The sequence below is a fragment of the Sitodiplosis mosellana genome, unplaced genomic scaffold (assembly GCF_009176505.1).
Source record: "Sitodiplosis mosellana isolate CC-2019 unplaced genomic scaffold, AAFC_SMos_1.0 Smas_scaffold_1, whole genome shotgun sequence".
Classification (NCBI taxonomy): domain Eukaryota; kingdom Metazoa; phylum Arthropoda; class Insecta; order Diptera; family Cecidomyiidae; genus Sitodiplosis; species Sitodiplosis mosellana.
Genome location: NW_022595244.1, coordinates 2,780,969 through 2,806,224, shown reverse-complemented (window position 1 = coordinate 2,806,224; position 25,256 = coordinate 2,780,969). Strand labels below are relative to the sequence as shown.

Sequence of the window (25,256 nt, the reverse complement as noted above, 5' to 3'; positions counted from 1 at the left end):
ATCGTTCGGAATACGTGACATTGAAAAAAAAGCTTTTATATATATAGTTTAAGGTCATTTATGTCTATATTTCTCTTGCAGACCAAACGCGATCTGTAACGTACATGTATAATTCCACACATATTCTATGTGTATAAAAAATCAAAGATCAATTGTATGTATTCGTGTGGGTTTGGCGTTTGAAACGCGATCAATTCAATTAACACAACAATTTTAGTGATAATTTTTCGCTTGAAAATAAATTTGTTCATTCTATTATCGTTTTTATCTCTTTCAGACAGGCCTTTCCTTTTTATTCTTCTTCTTTACATTTTAACACCTTGTTTTGGTTATCAATAGAACTTGCGATGAAAACGTTGCCGAGAAAATGTGGAACAAAACGTATTGTTAAAAATGAAAAACAAACTAAGAAAAAAAAAAGACGAAGCATATCGACTTCGGTCCGGATTTTTCAGTTCACAGTTTTTTTTTACATTCACAACAGGCTTTTGTGTAAATGTTCATTTCTCTATGGAAATTCAATTCGATGCCAGATTGTATTTTTTTTCTTCTTCTTCTTCTCGTCAAATAAACAGAAATCCATTTATTTCTATAGCCTATGGTTTTTTTTGTTTTAATACAGCGATTTGTTTTCTCTTTTTAAGTATCGTGTACAATATGTGATATCTAAATCGAAATTGTCCATAAGTCCTGTATGAAATATCTGATGTTTTTGATCTTTTTTCTCGTGTATACGTTATAAATAACTGCATTTTCATGTTGTTTTGTCGTTGTGAGTTTGTTTTTATTAAGAAATTATTTCTATTTTCTAGTATAATGTTATTTTGTAAATAGTACATTCAATCCATCGATTAAACTTGTCTATGTTTTCTGCTTGATTCTGTTTCTAGTTCAATTTTTTGTTTTTTTGATTTTGGCTTAAGTGTCTATTCGAAAAAAAATGGGCATTTCAAATGTTCGGTCAAAACTGCGGCGACAAAGCGTTTTTTTGTTGTTTTTTCTTTACTATTTCGTTATTGTATGCGTCAATATGTTTCTAAATGTGGCAAATTCATATCAAATCCAAAAATGAAAATGAGAAAATAAAATCAAAGAAGTAAAAAAAATGGACACTTGCTTTTCATCCGTTCAGTATGTATGCTTGTAACATTGCAACATGCCAACCAAGTCATTCCATTGAAATTCAATCGTTTGTTTTTTTGTTTTTGTTTGTTTGTTTTGTTTTGTTTTGTAAAGTGGAGTAGAGATAGGTCGATTACATCAACACATTTAACACTTATTTTCATCGGATGTGGAGTTTAAATAATCATCAGCACGTTTGTGGTCTTGCAATGCTTGAATTGTATCGTTATTGTGTGGTAGTTCGGATTTGGCTCGCAGCAATGGCTTATCCTTGTTACGCATATTTTTCATCTAGAAATTATATAATCGAATCAATTACCGGCACTGGCGGGGTGGAAGTATTCTTTGTTTTGCTGGATGATGATGTGTGGATAGGTGTGTAAGGGTATTGGTGGTGGAAAACAGTTCATTTCTCTTAACTACGTTTATGAAGTGGGAAGAAAGAAGGGAAGCGGGAAAGATGCACTCAACTATATGCTTTTTTGTTCTACACGTGAAACGCTAGATTTTGTTGTTGATTTGATCAAATATGAAATGCTTTGCAAAATGACTAAGCGATGAGTTTGTTTGTTTTTTTTTTTTTGTATTCTGGCTTGTTTTCGAATGGATTTTCCACTGCATGTCAAAAACTACAGCTACTATTGTGTTCGAATTTACACGGCAATCGATAATAGTTTAGTGTATTACCTCACCACCTCGCTCATAGTCCAAATAATTGTATCGAGCATCATCATCTGGAAATACAAACAAAGCAACCCAATTAAATTCTCAATCAATTTTTTCTCGTTGTTGTTCCATGTTTCATAACAAAACAACAGATAATTGAGTTGTACACTTACCCGCATTTTGCATCCAATCGTTTTTATTTTTCGCTAGATTTTCCACCTGTTGCCATACCACCTCTCTTTGTGACAGCTTTTCATTTTCCCTACGGAGGTAGAGGGAGGGAGTGTGGGAAACACATGAGTAATTCGATTTGCGTGCATTCATTTTCAAGGTCAACGAGCGCAAAACAGAGAAAAACCAAAAACGAATATTATGCAAAACTTACATTTCTCGTTCTTGTTTAAAATTTGTGTTGCACTCATCGAACAGCTTTTGATTCATTTCCATGAATAATTTGAGCGCATTGTAGATTAAGCCATGGATGGTTTTGTTCCAGTGGGTTTTTGAGTTGCGATACAACGATGGGAACATTATGGGCAAAATGACGGTCGAATTCTCCGTAATTAGCGACATAATATATTCATTGTTCCAGTAGTAGAGGGCACGTTCGGCCACTTGAAAATGCGGACTGGACACGCATTTTGCAATTTGTCGAAATAATGGTTCCATAACTTTTTGAAATTCAGCCGGTTCGATGACGTCCAAAATCTCTTCCAATTCATTTAAAAACATCACCTCCTTCGGACTATGCGTTTTGGGCCAGAATTTCAACAGGCTCTTGATTACGGGCTCGGTCAAATTTGGATCTTTTTCCAGGAATTGTACCACACAGTACGTCAACTGGGGATGATACACCGATAAACTTTTCACTTTATGTAACGGCAACAGTACTTTCAATAAAAAGTGCTTGTGCTCCTCTTTTAGCGGCAACGCGAAACCATTTATAATGCTACCTAAAATCTCCAACAACTCGGCTATGCCGTTATGGTGTTCCGTTTCATAAATGAATCTGGAAGAAAAAAATCGGATGTAAATGAATTGGGGTGCATTTCCACATTTTAAAACCATCATAAAACATTTCATTTCTTGCTGCTTTGATGTAACCCACAGCAATGGTATTTTCTATGTGTCATTCATGCGCTATGCTAAAAATAAATATGGAAATGTCATTTCCGTCCACCCGTATGAGCGCTTACCTGTAGAACACATTATTAATTTGTTTCCTAATAAATGTACGTAACGCTAGAAATTTGCCGTAGATACGATGCAAAACCGTTTTCAAGAAGTCGCGTTCACGTGGATCTTCCGAATCGAACAGGTCCAAAAGTTGTAGCAAAAATTGTTGATCGATGAAACGTTTTGCGATGGTCGGCTGAAAGTCGGGCGATTCTAAGAATCGTAAAAACAATTCATACACCAGTTGTAAGTGTGGCCAACTGGCCTCCAAAGTGGGCTCATCTTCTTCGGGATCAAATTCGGCACCATTTGGATTGGAAGACGGCGGCAATGTGCGGAACAAGTTTATCGAGAACTGCAATTGAAAAGGTGAGAATGTGTATTGGTGTGTGTTGGTCATTAGATGGAAGGAATATCATAAAATCGATGAGAAATAAAAGAACAAGAAAAAAAAATGTGGCAAAAAAGCGGTTTGTTACCATATTTATAGCCTCCGGGTAAATTTTTTCCGTAATTACATTGTGCTCGTTGGTCAGGTATTCAACCATTTCATGCAAGGCAGTTCGTTTGACTTCTTTCCACTTCAAATCGCTTAGCGGCTCGGTAAAGTCGAACAGAACGCAACATTGTCGCAATTTCTGTGCGAACAGCTCTTCGCGTTCGGCTGCCGATACCTCTGTAGAGTTGCGTCATGAATTGAATGAAACAGAAGAACAGAAATAGCACAGTCATAAAAATGAAAACATTTAACAGCCGATGTCAAATTGCTCATGTCAAAACCATATGACTTGGGAGGCCAATGGCGAATGATGCAATATTCCACTTACCGGCGAGTCGCGGCAAAGGTGTTAATTCCCGATTTTTCGATATGTTGAACCGTGAACTGTTCATGCGTTTGTCTTTTTTCACTGTATTCGATCCTAGATTGTTTGGTGTCGGATTGGCTTTTGCTATTGGTACGGGCGGTGGACCTTTTGCCGGTTCCGCTTCCCCATTTCGCTGAATATTATTTTCCATCGTTCAATTATCACTGGCGCTATATCGATGCGATGAACGCAATTTTAATCGCACACGTGTTTACGAGAAGTGCATCAAGATTAATCCAGCACACATTAGACAAATAAATTGTGTCATGAGATATCATGGCGTTGCAAAACAAAAAACAAAAGAGAGAAAAAAAGAACAAATGAAAAAGAATTAGCATTGATTAAAATTTAATTTCACCCATTTATTGTATCAAGTATGAAATTGTTCACTTCGAAAATTGCCTTTTCATTGCTTGATAATTAAATTTCAATAACTTTATTGTTCTTTTGCTTTTTCCATGTGTTATACGGTGAAGATGTTGAGTCGGATGAATTTTAGCGAACAACAACGGCGCTGCACGGCCCATGTGTCACATACGATGCCGTATTGTGTATTGATGACGTTTTCTTTTCATTATTCAGATCTTTTCATACCAATTGTGTGCTGATAAGCCAATCAACAATTGTTTCATTCTTTTGAGGCTTTTTTCTTCGCTTCAATGAACAACAACACCATTTTTACGAAGAAAATTAAAGGCGACGACTTTTGTTGACGATTTAACATTAATCTTCGTGCAAATTGAAGTTTTTCTCTTTTATACCTTTAGTCATACACAAACACACTCATACACTCTAGTATCGGCTTCTATTTATTTCCTCGTCAGATTCAAGTGTTTCGCTGACAAAATCTTCGTTTGAATCCCACCAAGAGAGCAAATAAAAAACAACACATATGCATACGAAATATACGATTGCTAGGAGATACAAAAGCATTGCAAACGAGAACTGTCAGTGTCGTCGATACTTGTCAAATTAATATTTTTTCCTCTTTTTTTCGTGTTTCGTATGAAAATTTCATTGAACAAGCCGCAAAATCGACGAAATTAAAATTTACTTTTAGCTTTTTTGATGTGAAAAAGAACGTGAAGGTCTGATCTATAATGATGGCCGACCTGTCGGCAATAACCAATGAATGGCTACGTATGTTCAATGAACACATTTGGCCGACAATATTTACCATGTTTTATAGCAACATCTCTAGCTGCAATGAGATTGAGAAGAGGTTCGGTTTGCTTTAATTGAATTGACGATGGAAATGGAAACACATTTCCCCAAGTTTAATGGAAAATGGTGCACTTGGAAGCAATTTGGCTTGCATTACAAGGTACTTCCTGTCAATGAGTGTTTTTGTTTTGTTTTATACATTTATTTATAGCTCACTTGATCTTTTTAAAAAGCAACAAAATCAACAATCAACAGATTGCGAGTTTTTGATAAAAGAGACAGTAAGTAGACGTCTGCAAAACGCCTCCTTATCAGTATCTCCAATTTTGCCTCACTTCTCAATCGACAATATCAATGTTGCAGTTTTCCTCTTCTGACAGTTTTTCGCGATATTTCGCAATTCAATGCTTGAGCAATTAGAACGTTTCGAAGTGGAGTGACCAAGTGTTAGTGGTTAACGCTTCGAAGGGAAATAAACTGTATGGATTCAAGATCCAAAGACGCATCTGTTCGATGTTACTCGTAATATTCAATAGCACGCAAAATGTTACAAAATATTGCGAATACTTGAATGTGTGAAAACAAGGTCAGCTTTAAATGCAAGTTGATCCGAAGTTCAAAGTCTTCTCAGATAATTTTGTCGATAAACACCAGCATTGTTATTGTATTGAAACGCAAAAATTAACATCACAAAATCCGACAATTACAGTTAATTCAATCGAATGAGCGAGAAAAATACATTCAACGTACGCTCCCCTCAAGCTCACCAATGAAAAGTATTCAAATGTTCAATTCAATTAGTATCAATTTTTCAGCGCGATCGTTTTGCGTTTCGTTTACATTTTCCCTCGTTTTAATTGTTGCTTCTATGTAAACATGAAGAGTGCTCTTTTTCCGTCGTCGTCATCATCGTTGTTGTTGCTGCTGTTTTAGGGGCCAAAAATAAACTCTTGGCGAAATATAATAAACACTACATGTGTGTGTACACGATCAGCAAATATTTTGCCGAAGCGCGGTAATGTAGCATATTTCAAATCGATTGCGATGTATTCGGCGGCAAGACACACGAACAACAACAACAACAATAAAAAAAAAGTAGTCAACGAAATCAAATCAAATGACGAAAACACGGCATAAAACATCAATTGGCGAAGAGCAAATAAAACGAGCAACACTCACTCACATTGGCCGATCGACATGCAAATCAATTTTCTTACATTATTAAAATTGTGTGGCTGACAGGGTTTAATTTTTCTCATCCGCTCGATAGAGCCTCCATAGATTGAATCGAAAGAGTTTTTCAAAAGAGACTCTTTCAAAAGAATCTTTGCAACAATTTTCAATATTCTGCTACAAATTACGGCTGTAAACTATATTCAAATGATTGGTTTTGATTTATATTTTAATACTATGAAGAAAAAAAACTAAAAAAATTGATTTGTATTAAATTTTATTGAAATTATTGATTTCATTAAAAACGATCATTTTGACAATCGTATAAATGTCAAATATGGCATGAAGTTGCAGTGTATGGTGAAATGTCACAAATCATTGTACGACGATTGTCAAAATATGGATCAAACGAAATCAATTATTGCAATAAAATCTAATACAAATCAATTTTTTTAGTTTTTTTCATAATAGTATTAAAATATAAATCAAAACCAATCATTTGAATATAGTTTACAGCCGTAATTTGTAGCAGAATATTGAAAATTTTCGCAAAGATTCTTTTGAAAGAGTCTCTTTTGAAAAACTCTTTCGATTCAATCTATGGAGGCTCTATCGAGCGGATGGGAAAATTTGAACCTTGGTGGCTGAAGATCAAATGACGTTTAATTTATTGCAATAATAATAAATGCGGCGAATAACATTCAATGACTTTCTATTCCGTTTTGATGACGTTGGAATATTTGTCTATCGGCATTTTTCACTTGGTTTTTGCTGTTCATATCGAACTCGACTCGATTCTCAAACAAATGGTGGACTGTGAACTAATTTCGATGCGTATTGTAATGCAAATCTCATTCCGTTCATGTGTTGTATAGCGCAAATATCAAGCCAAAGCTGGAAGAGACACGCTCGAGACTCATCTGAATCCGGTGGACTGATTAGAATACGCTGGCAAAGCATTCTTCTATTCCATTCAAAATCGATTTGCATATGATTTTATTTTCGCTCTCGAGCATTCTTCTTCGTTTTTTTTTCTATCGATATTCATCTTTCTCTCCCTTCCTTGAGCTATCGCTCTCGCTCTCTCGTAATCGATATCGTGTGGTTGTCACCTGATCCGATCGTCAATTCAGTAGATACCGTATATCTCTTGCTCTTTCTTTGGATTTTGTCGAAATGATTTCGACATCACTTTTCTAAATTGGCTCTTGTAAATTAGTCATTTAGTGTCTATTCTCTTTGCTTTTGTTTATTCATAATTTTGTTTGTAAGTAGCGATCGCGCGAGCGCTTCCTTCTCACAATGTAACACAAACGATACAGCACGTACAATGGATTAGGTGCAGTTGACAAAAAAAAATTTCGGAATTCTTTTCAAGAACGCACACGATTGTTTGCATTTCAAATTACAAACATGCACACACACAACGGCCCGAAAGAGAACACAGCCCGTTTTGTACTGCTGCTATTGTTGTTGTTTTCGTCGTCGTCGTTGTCGTTGTCATCGCACTTTATTTTTATTCCATTTATTGTTCGGTCGACTCATATAATAATTCGTAGTCACACATCGACACCGAATATATAAAAACAATACGAAAAATGCATCACGAGTCTAAATAGATTCTCGAATAATTTGCATTCATACAACAAACAGGGAGAGAACACAGTCAGTGTCTGTCATACATTGGCCACAGACACAGTGACAAATCTGCTTATTTATGCAATAGCACACACAGACTAAATATTTTTAGTTTTTCAACACTGGCCAATTTTATCTCTGTTTTATTTATTTCGAGTTTATTTATAACAATTTGTATATACATACGTATGTAGATTGGTCGTTTTGTAAAAACTTGCGAAAAATTCCATCAAAACATTCACATACAGTGATTACTTTTCGGTAGCAGTTTATCCGCTTCGAAATTAAAAAAAACAATATTTATTGCATGAAAATTAAAACACTGACTAATAATTAGAGGCGCAAACAGGAACGAAAATTGGCGCAAACAAGTTATGAAAGATAGAGAAAAAAATGACGAAAAACCCGATCGAAAACACAATGAAAATTGAGAAGAAAACAGCAAATGAGCAGCAACACATCCACTTTGCGAACGTATTGTGTATAAGTAAAATACAATCAAAATGATTGTGAATTCGTCGTCGCCGTTGTCATTGCCGATTGACGGGCTGCCGATTGTGCGGCTCTCTAACCAGCAATAAAAATTAATAACATCGTAATTTCTGGCCCTTATTCTAAAACACTTTGTGCCAGTTTGTGAGCTGTATGGGGGATTTTGGCCCGAGAGAACGAGGGAGAGAAGGAGAAAAACATTCCTCAACACTAGAGCTATTTTATTTTGCACGCAAATATACTTATAAATTATTTCGATACTAAAAACGCACTCTTACTCACTCACTCATACACACACACACACACACGCTCGTTCGATAGCTTGCTCGCGCGACCGTTCATTTCAATGCTTAATTAATCATGGAACGAATCAGAGCCTATACACGCTCTGTCTTCTATTCGACAGCGTACAACCAAAATGGAATCAACGTCATTAGAATAAAATCTAGAATGGGTTTTGAAGATTTTTTTTTTAATGAAGTGCTCTTTTAGTATCGGCGCGCTTGTGAATGAGAGTCGTACGGACAACGAATGAAGCAGAGAAAAACTAGCGACTGTTGAGCAAAGAAAAACCAACACAAAACAAATATCCTCATATATGGCACATGTGTACTTCTCTAACCCGCCCCAAATAAGTGTGCGAGTGTGTCTGTGTGTTGTTTTAGTTCACCTCGATAAGTCCATAATTGAAAACAGATCAACCGAATAAATTGCTTTTTACTCAAACAAACGACAAAAAAAAAACAACACGACGACAACAACAAAATAAACCCGACGAAAGCAAATCGTTGTAGACATTTATAAGAGCAAAGTGGAGAAAAAATGCGGAGCATGTTCACAAATATGAATGAAATTCGATCATTTCACACGAAGCCTGCCAAATGAATGGCATAAATTTTCGGTTGGCATTTAATGCCCAACATTTTTACTTTATATTTTCAGAGATAACGAGAGAGATAGAGAGAAGTTGAATTTTGTCTTGCATCTTGCCCTCTTTAATATTCAGCGAAATGCGAAAAAAAAAACATTTCAAGTGCAAACATGAACACATGCACCGAAAATAAAACATCCGCGTAAAAATATGACGCTTGAGGCACATTACGTTTGTCATCAATTCAGAATTTGTCTGCCTCATTTGTTGTTGCCGTTGTTGTATACGTTCCCTTTTCTTCAGCCTTCAAATGGCAATTATATTCTTATTGCATAGAAAATAAAATTCAAACAAAAATAAAAGAAGAAGACAACGACGGCGACGGCGGCAGCGGCGGTAGAGAATAGCACAGCAAAAGAAAGATAACAATTGCTTTTTTGTTAGTAGTTATGGGCCGTGCTAATCAGAGACATGACATTTGTCAAACGATACAAATCGAGTGGCTTCTCATTTTTATTTCTTGCGTTTTGATTTTCCTCTGAACGCGAATCAAATCAAAACCCATCGATTAAAAATAGTTATTTGATATTGATTTTTTTTTCGCTGTCTTTCTTTCGTTCGTGTCAATCAATACAGGTTTTATTTTTATCACACTTGATAATATTTCATGTTTTTTCTTTCAGCGTTCAGCTGCCTCGCGTAGTGTCTCTTGCTGTCTTTGTCTATTGCTCGTGTCTTTTTCATTTTTTTTTCATTCGTTTTGATAACTGTACACTGAGATTACATTCCTTCTAACAACAATAACTAGCTGGGTCGTTGTATAGAAATATACACACGGAGAGAATTAAGAGAAAGAGAGAAGCACATACCACGCAGCAAATTTGCTGTTGTTGTTGCTGTTGTTGTGGTTGCTTCTGCAATATTTCTGACTTGAACTGAGAGATCTATTCGAGATGAGCTTCTGGTGCGGTGACGAGAAATAATGCAAATCCAGTTTTAAATTGTTTGTAACGTTTTTTAAAGCGTTGCTGTAAGCATAAAACGAATGGATTTTTTCGCACAACGCACCAACAAAAAACACTTGATCTTTTTTTTTTCGAAAAACAAAAATAATAAAAACTTTTCAACTATTTGATTTTCTTTCGTTTCGCCACTGCTTTCTGACTGTTTCACTGGCTGTGTGTTTTTCTTCTTCTTCTTCTTTTTCTTCTTTCAAGTCTTCGTTTGTCGCCTATATTTTCTGCACTTAACACGCACGCACACAACTTTTCTTTCTCGTCGTTTTTTTTTCTTGTATCACAGCGAGCGCAAGTAATGCCATGAACTAAATCAAACTTAAAAAAATCACACTGACAATTGTGAATTGATTTTGAACTCCTTTTTCAGTTCCTATTCAATTTATTCGATTTCGTCACACAAAAAAATTATTTCGTTCACTTTACATCTCCGAATCTGAAACCACATACACACACTCACACGATAAACACTGCAAAATCCCAAAATGAAGAAGAAGAAAAAAAGATACACACTAGGCGAATTGAGATACTTCTTTTTTCCTCTCTACTGATGTTGCTGCTACTGCTGCTTCGTTTCGATGATGACAGGCACGGTCAAACAGAAGAAAATAAAACAAAATAAAACAAATTGAAATGATTTTTGTTTTTTCGTTTCAACACAGAAAACAAAGATTTGGACTTTTCATGGGAACTTGGTACGAGCGAAATAAAACCGCGATCAAGTTGAATGAAAGAGGAATTAATGAAAAAAAGAGAGAATATTTCTTCGCTGCTTCTGGCTCGCTTTTTTTGGTGTGTTCCGTTTGTTTTCTGCTCTGTGTGTTCGCCTCCTATGCTCGAGAGTGTATGTAAAATAATATATGTTTGACAGTTATGCGAAGTGCCATGTAATCCATTAGCAAAGTTTTGTGACTGTGTGTTTTTTCGAATTGTATAACATCATGCTCTTTATTTCGCTCCCTCTCGCTCGCTCTCTCTCTCTCTCTCTCTCTCTCTCTCTCTCTCTCTCTCTCTCTCTTTTCTTTGCGTGTGACGTTGTATGCGAACCGAGAGAATCACACTGTGAGTTTTTATTATAGCCAACAGCAACTTGTACCGCTCAATTGGAATTCCTTTGAACACCATACGGTTGTCTCGGTCGCACACATTTAGTTGACAAATGTTGTCATCGCATCTCTATCTGTCGTACCTCTTTGTTTGATTCGAATTACGTTTTATATATGGCCGCGTTGTATACGTGCGCCACACATCGTAATATTTGCTCTCATTGTCTGTGGTTGTGCGTGTTCGTTATACACGAACACCATTTATTGCGCGCTGCACAAATGTCTGTGTATGTTTGCCCAACAGTCAAATCACGCACCAGCATCATCATCATCACAACTCACGCACGATACGTCGTTGTGAGGTTAGTTCAGTTCAGTCGATTTGACACATTAAAATCAATCTGTCAAAGTCAATACGTTCCAAATAAAAAAACAGTGACTCAAAAGCAAAACCAAGACACAATTACTCAAGCATACACCAAATTTATTGTGAAATAAATTGAACTGTCGACCATGCATTTTGGAGATTAACACCAATCTTGGTTTTGTTTATCGTTGTTCGTTTACACGGAGTTATTTTAAATTAAGAGAAAAGTTGCCAATTCCATTGGTTCACTAGGCAAACGTAGTCAATTTTATAGATTGCATTCAAATCCAAAGTGAAAGCAATGAAAATGAAAACGGGCTTTCGAAACACACAATGGGATCCATTGCTGCTAATAGCACAGATTATAGCTGTTCAATCGCTTCTGTATGTCAGTTTGGGCTTCATTATGGCATTTATGGATGTTTTTGTCGGGGCTAATCATACACTAGACCACCTGTTCCAATACCATGTAAGACATACTGTTGACATTGATACTCAGTCCGAAGTTGTGACTCACAACATTTTCAATTCAATTGATTCGAAAAAAAAAATCTTCTTTTCCAGGAAATTCACGTCACAGACTCGGGCGGTCGATCAGTGATCCTGTCATTTGTTCTGAATGCATTCGTCGGTGCGCTGGCGCTGCGATTTATTGTTGGTCGTACGAAACTCTGCTTAGATTTTACATGTACATATCATTTTGCGCATTTGTTCATTTGTTGGGTGTACAATGGTGCATTTCCCTCAACATTCTCATGGTGGTTCTTGAACGCAGTTTGTGCCACCGTTATGTGTGTCTTCAGTGAATTCCTGTGTTTAAGAATTGAACTCAAGGAAATTCCCGTCGGATATACACCGCTCGATACAAAGGCTGACTTATGAAAACACTTCCAGTGTGATTTGGTTGCCACAACAACAACAACAACAAACGACACACTTGAAAATCCAATCCAATCCGATGAAATACATAGCATTAAGGATCAAACGTGATAATTTATTTGTTAAAAAAATGAACTCTTGAATCTGTAGTCAATAAGTTGTAAGAAAAAAGAGGAAAAAAATATAATAAAATATTTTCAATACTAACACACACACACATCCACATACTTTCTCTCGTCAAATCACGAGCATTTTTCCGCCTTCAGTGCAATGAAACAAAGGCTCCATGAGATTTTATCAGTGAATTTAATACTTCGGTTTCTTTTCTCGTATGTATTTACAATTTATAAATCTATTAAGAAGAAATGTGTTCTACACAAACTCATTCAATTTGAATAATTGTGAGCCTTGGAATGAGCTGCTGTTGCATATCAATGGTTCTATCTAATTAATTTGGAATGTTAATACAACAGAAGAAAAAAAAACATAAAAGTTTCGATTGAACAAAAGAAGAAAAAGAACGAGCTAATAATTTTAAGTAATACAACTTGTAAACACCAAAATGAATTCGCTCGAATTGAAAATTTCTGGGGCGTAATTTTCACTAATGATGACATAATATGTGCGAGTAATTGAAAATAAACCGCATACATTGAGCTGTAATAACATTGAAAACGTTTTGGCAGCAGATGATTTTTTGGGGGCGCGCGAAAATCGTTCAACTTAAAGATCATCATGGTAGTTTTTGTGCCTTTCGACGGCGATATCATACACGTAGTCCAACACAGCCTGCAAGACTGGCTCTTTTGTTGTTCCCAATTGACGAATCATTTCCTGAAGCTTGACCTGGGTATCAGCGTCAATTTTGCTGGCAACTCCTTCGCGTGAACCCATATGCTTGAATTTTTGGGGGAAAAAAAATTTGAAATTTGGAAATATTTGGAATAAAATAATCGATTTCCAGCTCATTTCACACTCAAGATCAAGTTCAAGCAACTTTTTTTTACCTTGGCTTCGAATTCTTTGAATTGCTTCTCACGTTCAGCGCGGTACTTCTCAATTTCTTCTGTTGCCTCATCCTTGGCTTGCTTCAAACGACGTGCCTTACCTAGAAATATGCGGATTTTTTTTTTTTTCAACTTTTTCCAATGAAATCGTCGAAAAAGCCAATATAAATGCCAAAAATCCGTCAAATATGATCATGACATCGATTCAACTGAACATCAAAATATGGTCATGTGACCGTTTGCACAAGCGAAAAACGCTCACATGATCCCGCTATCAATAATTTTTCCACTAGAATTTCAGTATGAAATTCCGATTTTTTTTTTCGACGAAATTATGCCCAATTTCACTTACGTTTACGTGCATCTCCGACTTTATCGGCGGCCTTCTTTTCGGCAGCCAACAATTGTTGAATTCCTTGGGTATTGCTAGCCATTTTTCGTACTTTGCGATGCGGAGCGAACTCAATTTGTTATACACTGACAGTAGAGATAGACTGAGCAATGCAAAATATCAAACATTAACTCCACCGTCTCTCGCTCGTTCAACTGTGTTGTCGAAATCATATGATGTGCACAAGACACAGTTCGATCGCTGAATTAGATGTGTACATGTGTTAGTTCTCCGCAGCCCAATCAGCATTGGGCGTGAGCATGACATTGGCGATTGGTTTGCATACACACGGGCGTTTGATTTGAATTTAAATGTCGACATTTTAATTCTAGTTTCAGCTTCAGTCCAAATGGTTGAGAAAGAGTCTTTTTTCACTTATACTTTCCTCTGTATTTTGATTTTTATAATTTTTCTTCTTTTCCTTCGAAGAATTGAACCAAAAATAAGAATTAAAGCAAAAATAAGTCATTTTGCAAATGTTTTTTTTTGTATTTAAGTTTATTGTATAAAAAAATCTCTTGTATATATCTCATGAATGATGATTGCACGTAATATCATTTCTTTGCTACGAATATTGCACAAGATTGCGTTTATCTTTTGGATTATTTTAGGATTCAGAGTAATAAGTCTAAAAAAATGTCGTATCGTTATTAAATGACCCAATTTCATGAATTAATGTCAATGGATCGGGCTCAAAGTGGAATGTAACAAATGCCGTTTGGAACAAGCGATATGAAAATCTCCTTAAAGAATATGTGATTCAAACAGCAGCTGTAGGCCTATATAATCATTTAAAAAAAAACAATTTACGATAAGATATGATACGAATATCTAGATTAATTCCATGCGTCAATGGCAAAGTGTGAATATCTAAATTGTTTCATTCAAGAAATCTAAGTTGTTGTTCCGTGTTTAGTCGATATTTTTTTAAGTACAGTAAAAATTAAAGTTTTTCTTTTATTCTTATAATCTAAATCGTATGATTAACGAGTATTTGTGAACCAATTTTTGTCCAAGTGGTGCATTTTTGCACTGAAACTTCATTGTCTGGTCAAAAATGATTTGACAGATAATTTCCCATGCATAAATTTGATTGTCTGCACAATTATGTAAACATTTTTCCGTTAAAAAATATTGTTAATTGTGTCACAAGAAATGTTGCATGTGGGAAAGTTGTCGTGGAATTCATGGCAGATAACCTAGGGAATCTTCTAGAGTGGCACCGACCACTTTTGGCGTAATCGTTTGATACATTTCGTTAATTTTCTGTGTATTTTTCCGGAAAATTGGATTTTGTTCAGCGGCTTCGATGACATTCGGAATGATATTGTTGCATTTTGGTCCCATTGAACCGATTCGTTTCATTTGTTGGCTTCGAGTGCTAATCACACTGTTTCGGCGATTGTTGCGTGCTAAGCGCTCCTCTTCGGACGATGTGATGTCACCCTTCAGATGTTTAATATCGGTGGTTTGGCTGAGTTTTACATCGGCAAAAACGGCTGCCATTTCAACGCTTTTCTTCACACTCAATGCCTCCTGTGATCGAATGTGCTTGGCATTTTGGTTGCTCCGTGTTTTTGAACTGCCATGGCGCCGTTGACCTCGATCGTTGCCAACGGTGAAAAGTTCATAATCCAATGCTAAACTATCGCTGACACAAGTGCGATTGACCTTCTTTGTCACGGATGCCGTTGTGCCCGGCACTTGCACAACTCGATGTTTGCAATAGCATTTCGTGGTGCTGTTGCAACTCTCCGTATCACAATAGGTGGCCGTTGATAGGTCATCAGCCGTTCCCTCGCCATCGTCCAGCGAACAGTAGCATTTGTCATCGGTGTGGCATGAAATTAATGTGTCCGTATTCTTAATGTAACTGGATGATCGTTTGCTCTCCTTTAGACGACGCGACAATTTCACTCGACCCGGTCCTAAACTGCAATAGCAACGATCGGCCGACGAACATGTGCATTCATCCGAATATGCACTGCACTCGGAGTATGAAACGTATCTGTGAATAATTGATATCGCATAAATTGACTAACAACGAAAAATTGTCACACCCATAAGTTGATCGATGTTTTTGAAACTTACCCACTGGAACTGTTGCGATTTTGGCCACTGAACGTCAATTCATTTTGTGTTTCCGACAAATCCGATCCACTTGTCACCGCTTTGCTGCTGCGATGATGCTTTTTCACGTAGTTTTGTTTGCTGTGTATTTCGGTGGTGGTGATGCGATTATTTGTGACGGTGGCACTGCTGCCGCGGCTGTTCATTACACGCTTCTTTGCCAATCCATCTAAACTCGCGGCCGTTGTCTTTTTTCGCCTCTGAAAAAAATACTTACTAAATCGAAACACACGTTTTAGCCCATATGAACCAAAAAAGAAGGTTTTTCGTGGATACTGAAACGATAAATTTTGTTCGAAATCCGATTAGTCGTGATGGTTAGTTTTTTTTTTCTTTTTCAAATCGAAACGGGATTTTTGAGACTCTTTTCTGTCGTGAGTTGTGAACAACACCATGGATGAATATTTACTTGATAAGCTTTGTTGCGTCGCATTAGTTTCTTCTTTTGACGCCGCATTATGCTCTTTGATCGCTGATATAATTCGTCTTTTGTCAGTGTGACGGCCAGTTTTAACAGGAATTCCTTGTAAATTGGCTTCAAATCGTTAAATGACATTCCTTCCGAATTTATTATGGCATTCAAAATATCGTCCAGCGAATGAAGATTCTCTTGCAAGCGGAACTCATTGAACAGTTCTGAAAAGCCAAGTGGGGATCTGCACGGAAAATGTTTGGAATTGTCATTCACGGCTTGGAAGAATAGATTTTGAATTCAAATGTTTTTCATGACAATTGCAGCCAGAAAAGTGTCTTACCCTCCACCGCCACCGCTCTTGGCGCGTCTGGTTGCCCGTGATTTATACCGAGCCAAGCCGCTTGTGTTCAAAAAGCTGCCCGACCGTGGAATGGCAACGCGAGTCATGATGTCACCGCCAACTTGATCGGCCGTCTGATAGTGATGCCGATGTGATTGGGCATTCATCTGATGCACTCGATACGACGATGAAATTTTATACAAATCGGAAGCTGCAAGAATCGAATTCAATTTCCATTTTGTAATGTTCATTTCAAACGAGTGTTTTTGTTAATTTTGTCAAGTTTTGTTTTCATTTCCTCTCAATCTGATTACAAATGGTCTATTTCATACGTACCTCGATTATTGTATTCATGCTGTGTTGGCACTGGAGGAGCCCGTCTCGTCTTATAGCTACGTCTTTTGCGTTGATCGCTCGACGATGATGTTTCAAGCAGTGCGTTTCTAACGATGTTGTCAGTGTCGCTGCTCATGGAATTCTCTGCCAATCGTTTGCTATTTGCTTGCATTTGCATTCGAGCGAGACGAGGCGATGGGATTGGTGGTGGTGGCAATGGAATAGTTGGTGGTTTAGCCCGATTACCGGACGAAGCAAGTGATGCTCTTGAGCTACCATAACGATTTGCACCTGAACTACTTGCAATACTCACGCAACTCACACCGTTTTGATTGCGTGGTTTCCGTTGTTTTTCCGTTTGACTGCTGCTCATGTGGGCCAGTAACGACTGATACAGCGTGGCCGCGATGACGATCGCATTTTCGGGCGTTTGACAAACAAACGCATGACATTCTAACTGCTTAGATTGTTGGTTTGGTTGCTTTGAACGCATGACAACCGTGAAAATGGGTGCATGCGAACCAGATGAAAGTCGTCGTCGATCGGACCCACTGAAAGTGTGGGAGTTGTTTTTGTTTTCATTAAAAGCATACATTTATTATGCAAAAAAGAACAAATTGAACAAAGATGCTCAATTTAAATAAATAAGTTGTTAGAAATTGGCATCAAATGGAGTTGTAAAGGTGTGACAAACATACCTAAGCGGTTGAAAAAGTGATTTCTTATCAAGATTTTCCGGATCGGTGATTAATGGAAGGAAAGCGGCACTGTTTTCTGATTGGCTCATCACAAACTTGACCGCCGACCAAACGGCAATATGTTGGAATGGAGTCGGTTGCGACTCATTTGGTGTAGAACCAGTTCGAATTCTTAAACCTCCTTCACATATGTCCAAGTATCCGGTATTTTGATTCTATTATTATGGAGATTTAAAAACAAATACACCGATATTGATTTTCAAAATGAGAATAACTAAAATTAAAACACAAATCGAATTCAAATGATCACAAAAATAAAAACTGGGTCATTAATCGACAAAAGCCTTTAAGCATTTGCATATCAATTGAGATTCTTTCACTTTGGAAAATTAATATGCTATTCTAACTTTTCTTGGGCAAAACAATGACACAATCTGGTGGCTATGTTATCGGATGGCCTACATTTTATTTATACATCATGGAAAATGACAATGAAAACGAACAAAAAAAAACCCAACTTACATTATGGCTTGACCCAGCTATATACAATTTTCGTAGCGGTTCTTGCAATTCAAACAAACTGGTGACTTTACTCTGCAATGGCAACGATCCCAAACATCGAACGGCAAAACTGCAAGTAGTCTCATCGTTGGCCACATCGGTGAACATTCGTTCGATTTGCTTCTGCACTTTGTTATTCACACATTTAACGCCATATTCGATAATATTGGCGGCTGTTGTTGTTGTCGTGGTTGTTGTCATCGTTCTTGTTACATTAATCGGATTGCTGTGACGATATACTCGGGATGATGAGCGATTCGAATTGGTTCCTCTGCCGGAGCTTTCACGCGTCGAACCACGTTGAATATTTGTGGATGATCCACCTCGGATGCTGTTGCTGCGAATACTATTACTACGACCACACCTAATGCCGCTACTGGCTGCCTCCCGTATGCTACCCGCCGATGATAATCGGCTCGAACGGCGTCGCTGACTTATCGATGGATTTATATCGTCCAATCGTTGACTCACCATCGATCTAAATTAAATCCAGTTCATCAATTTATTTATCAATTTCCAATCGATCGCTTGCATAAATTTAACATTCGAAATACCATCAAATCAATAATGGCCATTTCGAATTAATAAACCAGTAGAAAAATAAACAAATTTTGTTACCTGTTATCGTCAAACATTGCATCGATCTTGAGTTTGTAAATGGAATTTCGGCTAACGCTTGACACGGTGTCACACTGATCGTCGAGCAAACGAAAACCCGATGAATTCGAGCTACTGGTTGTGTTTCGTCGTGGTCGCTCCATTTTTTTTATCGAATCAAAATTACAGGTCACCATTTTCTTTTCTCTTGCGCTTACAAACTGAATTCACTGAATTTTCATCATTAACTGTAACGTGGATTGTAATTGATTGTTTATTTTTTGTTTCGTGTAAATACGATTTGTTTTATCCGCTCTAGACTACAACATGTAAGTCACTTCAATTTTTTTCTTGTCTGCTGCCGTTATGTTGTGTATATACTTTGTTGCGGCGCCGAAACACTAAACCTTACAAATTGTTTTATTGCACCGACCATTTGGTCATTTTCCAAAAAAAAAAACAGTTGTTAAAGGGAAAAAACACGTATCCATGCACTATCATCGCATGCGGCTTCAGTCCAGATCGAAACTAATTGTGTGTCTGCAGCAAAATAGACGGGTTGAAATGTATACACGATTCACTAATCACACGAGACACCTTGCACGGTTTGTTTGTTTTTCTGTTTCTCGCACATTTCCATCAGATTAACCGAATACATTGATTGAAACATATGAGCAATTTTATCATTTTCTTTGCGTTTATCGCAACTTTACTCGTAACGTTCAATTAATCTAAGTGCACTAAACAAAATCGTTATATTTCTCATATTATTTTTGTTCTGTTGTTGTTTGATGTCTTAAGTATGTTTCGATTTCTTTTTACATTGGCCAATTGTTCCCGTTCGCGTATTGTATTTTTGCTAGTCGAGTTTAGTTCGATGCGCGATGAGTTTTGTAGCAATATCGGCGCTGATCTATCTCACTGTCTCTGTTTCTCTCGAGCCTCTTTCTTTTCACAGTTGCACAGACAAACACACTCACACACAAAAGAAGTAACACCTTTCTTTTGAAGATAATCTCGTTTCGGAAAACACTTTATTATCTGACGGTTTTCGATTGTCTTTCTGACTTCTGGTACATCACACACAACAGGTGGGGAGAAAAAACTATCCAAATGCTCGTGCTATTGTTTACTCACAGTGGAAAAAATTCCGTTGGTCATTTTGTTGTATTGAATGCGTGCGTGTAAATATATGTGTGTGTTGTTTTTTTACGCCAGTTTCACTACCGATTCCGTGATTTGGCTGGCTTGCTGCACCACTTGCGCAGATATACTATGAATGCGCTCAAGTCCAGTGAATTTCCAGCCTTCACTCTATCATTATTGTGCACATGAATTGCAGCGCACTGAATATGAACGACTTATAAACACCTGTAAACCAATATTTAAAGTCTGTCTCTTTCTGTCTTTCTCTCCTTCTCTCTCTACCTATTCGTTCTCTCGTGCGCTTTCCTTGATTTTTCCAACTCGCGTCAGCAACACCAGCAACAACAACATCAATTACAAACTTTTTGGACACGGTAAGCGATTACTTTGTGAACGATGCCATGAATTGTTTGTTTGCACACTCGGATCTATTGTTTCTGGCTGGTATTTTTCATTTAAATTGTGCGCGCTCGGCAAATACTCGGTTCAAGCAATTGTTCGTCGGGTAATCGAATTAAAAACACAATTGGCCCAAAAGAATCAGCGTTTTTATTTTTCTTTGTTGCTTCTTTCTTTCTTGTTTTTGTTTATTTGGTTGTGATCGAGGTGCTGAGAGAGTAGAGTGTACGGTTGTGTTCGAATTCACGCCGATTGAAGAAAAATTAAAGGTGAAACAAATGTAAGAAATTCAGCAGCGTGTTTCTGGTTCATCAAAGAATCGAGTCATAGACATATAAACAGCGTCGAAGACAGAAGCAATGAATATTTAATTAATAAATCCAATGGTTGACGCGAGCGCGCGCTGTCGATGCTGCACAAACATTGGGAATACTCACGTGCACGTCTTGTTAAATCTCTTTACGTATGCAAATTGTTTTTGTTGTTTTGCGATGATGGAATCGAGCACATGCAAATGCTAATTTATGAGACTACCGATGAGCGACGATGTGATGAGCGTGATCGCAGACAAACCAATTAGATGCTAATTAGAATCTATACACAGACGCACACACACACTCACATTGATTGCTTTATAAAAGTTGCATTTGTCTTTTCGATTGTGTGTGACACGGTGATTGCACTTGTTTCCATGTGTGTTTTGGTTTGGTTGTTTTTTTTGCGCTGCACGATGGGCTGGTTCGTGATCCAATTCGGTTTCAGCTTGTGTGTACTGCTCGATTTTGAACTAAAACGCCGTACAAATATGTTTACGTGATCAATGAAGAGTCGCTGGCTGAAGTGGGCCCCGGCAGGAATTTCAGTCTTGCTACAGCAAACAGGTAGGGAAAGTTCCCACTCGTGTGCAGATCTTTTATTTTCTGTTTTTGTTTCTTTCGCAATTCGAGATCTAAAAAAATACAGAGAAAAAAGCAAATAAACATGAGAATATGCCATATATACCCACACAAAATACATCAAATTTTGTAGTTTCAAAATATCTCGCGTTTTGCATGTGGTTGTTGCGCGCATGCGTCCAAATTACTGTAATCACCGATCCATCTCAATTTGAATGCGGAGAAAGAGTCTCTCTTGTCTCAAAAAAATTCAATCAATTTCTTCGTCTGAACCATTTTTTTTTGTGCTGCCGTCATCATCACGCTAGACGATATTCCAATCATAACTTCCCCATACTTTTGATATTTGCCAATTTTCGCGTTCGCATTTTACTTTTCGGATTGCATTCAGACACACACAAAGTGTGCTGCATTGAATCGATGGTGGTAATTAATTTTGACTTATTCACCACAATTGACTGGCATACACACACACAGAGCGAATGGGGAAATCTCAAAAGTTACAGAACAATCGAGGCGCAAGAATGTTGAAAATGGTTCGAAGAATCGGGAAAAGCATTCACTTTTGAAATGCATCGCTTCAGATGAACGAAAGAAGGGAAAACACCGTCAAGCATTCGATGTGAAATGAAAACTACAAATTGTTATGAAAACCATCCAATTTCGTACAGATTACATATAATCATAATCCACATCGATCGGTATAGTACGTTGGGCTTTTTTAGGAGGGAAATGAGCAATTTCTATTCACAACAAAGTGATCCAAATTTGGTATGAATAAAAAAAAGAGCCGATGACATCAATAAAACGATTCGCAACGAATTAAGTGCACAAAAAACCAAATCTGATCAAATAAATTAGCGAAAAGCTAGGGATGGTGAGGCAAGAGAATGAGAGGAGAAAGATGTAGAGAGCAAAAAAAAATCACCATTAATTGCATGCGCAGTGCATTATAAGGCCAGCTTGAAATGGTAAAATAGTACACAAGAATTGTGTGCGCCGTCAGTGCGCGCGTCATTCGTTCAGCGGCATGGGCACACACCAGCAGTAGCAGCAGCAGCTAGTGTGCAAACAAAAAGTGTGCGCGAGCACACAAAATAATTGCATGAAAATTAATGGATACGCTGTTGCACGGACAAAATGCAACAATAATAGCGAACGGCACAAAAAAAGTGTACATTCTTCGGCTTAAACAGTAGCTAAATCAGTTCGAACGAAAGAAGAGGAAAAATCGTATGGCTCGAATCGCTTTCGATACTCTTTAAGCGAACGTCGTTTCTTTTCGTTGCGCACTTTATTTTGCACACAACGTTTTTTCTTCTGTTCTTTTGTTGTAGAAGGCTTTCAGTTCAACCACAAAAAAGCCCATGTATGATCATCGAGTGGGCTTTCACTTCTAATTATCACACATTTTTACACACAGTTTTGTTTCTTCTTTCGTTTTTTTGCATCTCAATCGATTTTCTACTGGCATATTCAAAGCATTCATTTTTTTTGTCCGTGAAATATGCAATTGAACAAGAGCAGCCAGCTCAATGGAAACAAATCACCAAATTGAACTTTTCAGACACATTACGTGGCATATGCGTATTATAATGATCATTTTATAATAATAATAAACACATTAGTCACATGCTATGCAAAACAAGTGAAATCAGCCGCTTTCAAGCTCATCCAAAGTGATATATCCATTTGTTAAACGGAGCATTTCATCTGAAAAAAGCACTTTTTATCAAATAACAATAAATTGCATCGAAAGCGGCGATAAAATTGCGCACCTAATGCAAACGGAATGGCTGTGGCGCATGCAGAATGCTGCGCTTGCTCTTGTGCATTTAATGCAAATGAACAACGCACCGAGTCAATTTCGAATTTATATCATTTGGAGCTGTGTAGAGAGCATCTCTCGCAATACACTGAAATTAAAATGGAAACGTTTCCATTCGAAACGCCATGATTTAGGAGATTTGCTTAAGAAAAATAGAAAGTGTTCCTTTTCCTCATTATTGAAGGAAAACGATGCTTAACAATAAATTGCAAGCGAACGCGTTGAAAATCGTCGATTTGCTCGAAATATAAAGCATTTGATATAGCATCGGATGCATGAACAATTTTTACGATTTTTTTTTGATGATCACCGACAATAACTGGCGAGCTACTGCTCTGATTCTACGCATTTTTAAATGATCCGAGACAATCACATTTTTAGCTGAACTACAGCCCAAACATCAAATGATGTTTATAAGCACAAATTTAGCAAATTCATTATATCACGGCACATTATGAAATGTCGGGTCATTCAATGTTTACAACGGCTTCAGTTCAAGCTCTGACGTATCGTAAACCAGAGCATTCAGTTTTTATGGACGAATATAAAAGCAAACAAAAACAGAGAAAAGCAACAACAAAAAATGAAACCGATCGAAACGAGTTGATGTTGATTAGAGTGCATTTGCATTTGATTGTTGCTTTTGTTTGTGCAAACACTAATGAGCACTTTGACATCACTGAGGAGGCCGCTCTGCGTCGAATAGATAGCATACGTAATTAACGGCACCGGTTTTCTGAGAGAAAAGAAATAGATGCTCTAGTCGATTTAATCATGGTCATTAAAGCCTAATGTTTCCGAAAAAAATTACGTTTTTCCTCCGTGTGTCTTATTTTCTGGCTGAATAGCAGAAATGCCCAGCACAGTTTTCACGGTAATCTTCGGACATTTCACATCAAATAAAATGAACGTATTGGAAGCGCACAAAATATCGAACAAACAATGTAATTACACATGAAATGGCAGAGGAAAATATCTCTCGAATTTTGACCGTGACTTAATAAGAACCATATATCCAGAGCATTAATTACATAGTGATCATAGTCATTTCATACTATGATTGCGTGATATTGGCGCGCGCGCGCATGCGCGTTTGCAAGCTTTCATTTTATTAAAGGAAAAACACCAACCGACTGTATAGCATCCATCTATAGATATTCCGTGCACATAAGAACAGTTCGAATTAGACGCATAACTGTGCACACACCAGCCAACTTATTCTCGTGACACAGAAATTGGTTTTGTGTTATTTGTCGTGTACACACTCTCCTCACACTCCTACCATCTGTAAAACGAGTGTTTGTTGTGGAAATGAAGCGGTAGAAAATTAAAAAAGAAAAAGAAAAGAAATAATCTTTGCCTCTTTCCATGCGACTGAATTGGCCGTTTTCTAAAGAAAAGATCTCTCTTTAATCGATCGATGTGCGGAAATTCTTTGCCTATTTTCATCGTCTATAATTTATTCCAATTGAATTATTGATCCACTTTTGTCGCATAGCATAGTCTCTCTCTCTCGCTCGAAACCGAGCCAATCAAATAGAAAAACAATGACAACAACAAGTTGAAGCGACCAAACACACCAAACCGTCGTCATTCTGCGAATGTGTGTGTGCATTGGAAGTGGTTTGTATATTGCGAGAAAAGAGCCCGTACCGTATGTTTGTGTCATAAAATCCGTGCAATGTGTCGTTAAATGTGTAACACCGTTCTTTTCACCATGGCGCACAAAGAATTTCAACGACTGCGGAACAAACACGATGTGTGTTGCCGACCAACAATGTGAACCACATTTGGAAAAACGAATGAAAGAATATGCCAATCAAAACTGCCGTGTAGTATACTCACACTCATACGCTCATGGTGTTTGGCGTAAGAACCAGTTCCTTTTTCAAAATCGGTGCGAATTAGCGGTTCAAACGAGTTCGTTCTCTGCTTTTTTTCTTTCTTCTTTTTCAATTCTTTCTTGCGATGTGACAGCAGCTTTTCTTTTATCCACCGTATAAGGCCATTTCGATCATTCACAATTCATATGTGTT

The 25,256-nt window shown here is 37.3% G+C and overlaps 4 protein-coding genes across 8 annotated transcripts; 1 reads left to right on the top strand and 3 right to left on the bottom strand.

Moving 5' to 3' along the window:
- Positions 1-759: 759 nt before the first annotated feature.
- On the bottom strand, positions 760-11,248 carry LOC129564667 (serine/threonine-protein phosphatase 2A 56 kDa regulatory subunit delta isoform). 5 transcript variants are annotated; one of them, XM_055438829.1, is made up of 9 exons: positions 8,211-9,341; positions 7,992-8,081; positions 3,792-4,000; positions 3,444-3,640; positions 2,985-3,319; positions 2,174-2,797; positions 1,962-2,050; positions 1,810-1,856; positions 760-1,413 (listed from the first exon to the last, which is right to left on the bottom strand). In XM_055438829.1, exons 3-9 carry the CDS (start codon positions 3,979-3,981, stop codon positions 1,270-1,272), a joined length of 1,626 nt encoding a protein of 541 aa, XP_055294804.1. In that variant the 5' UTR covers positions 3,982-4,000; positions 7,992-8,081; positions 8,211-9,341; the 3' UTR covers positions 760-1,269. The 5 variants fall into 5 exon arrangements, with proteins under 5 accessions (XP_055294804.1, XP_055294801.1, XP_055294802.1 ...); XM_055438826.1 differs by lacking the exons at positions 7,992-8,081; positions 8,211-9,341 and adding an exon at positions 10,038-11,211; XM_055438827.1 differs by lacking the exons at positions 7,992-8,081; positions 8,211-9,341 and adding an exon at positions 10,645-11,032.
- A 113-nt stretch (positions 11,249-11,361) lies between these two features.
- On the top strand, positions 11,362-12,693 carry LOC129564676 (protein SYS1 homolog). The gene is made up of 2 exons (XM_055438842.1): positions 11,362-12,066; positions 12,162-12,693. Exons 1-2 carry the CDS (start codon positions 11,899-11,901, stop codon positions 12,477-12,479), a joined length of 486 nt encoding a protein of 161 aa, XP_055294817.1. The 5' UTR covers positions 11,362-11,898; the 3' UTR covers positions 12,480-12,693.
- Positions 12,694-12,763: 70 nt separating this feature from the next.
- Positions 12,764-14,028, bottom strand: LOC129564680 (V-type proton ATPase subunit G-like). The gene is made up of 3 exons (XM_055438846.1): positions 13,836-14,028; positions 13,484-13,584; positions 12,764-13,373 (listed from the first exon to the last, which is right to left on the bottom strand). The coding sequence occupies exons 1-3, from the start codon at positions 13,915-13,917 to the stop codon at positions 13,200-13,202; spliced, it is 357 nt and encodes a 118-aa protein (XP_055294821.1). The 5' UTR covers positions 13,918-14,028; the 3' UTR covers positions 12,764-13,199.
- A 325-nt stretch (positions 14,029-14,353) lies between these two features.
- LOC129567469 (uncharacterized) lies at positions 14,354-21,426 on the bottom strand. Its single transcript, XM_055444383.1, has 8 exons — positions 18,973-21,426; positions 18,316-18,832; positions 17,794-18,008; positions 17,096-17,646; positions 16,760-16,970; positions 16,414-16,660; positions 15,966-16,279; positions 14,354-15,882 (listed from the first exon to the last, which is right to left on the bottom strand). Exons 1-8 carry the CDS (start codon positions 19,146-19,148, stop codon positions 15,060-15,062), a joined length of 3,054 nt encoding a protein of 1,017 aa, XP_055300358.1. The 5' UTR covers positions 19,149-21,426; the 3' UTR covers positions 14,354-15,059.
- Positions 21,427-25,256: the final 3,830 nt, after the last annotated feature.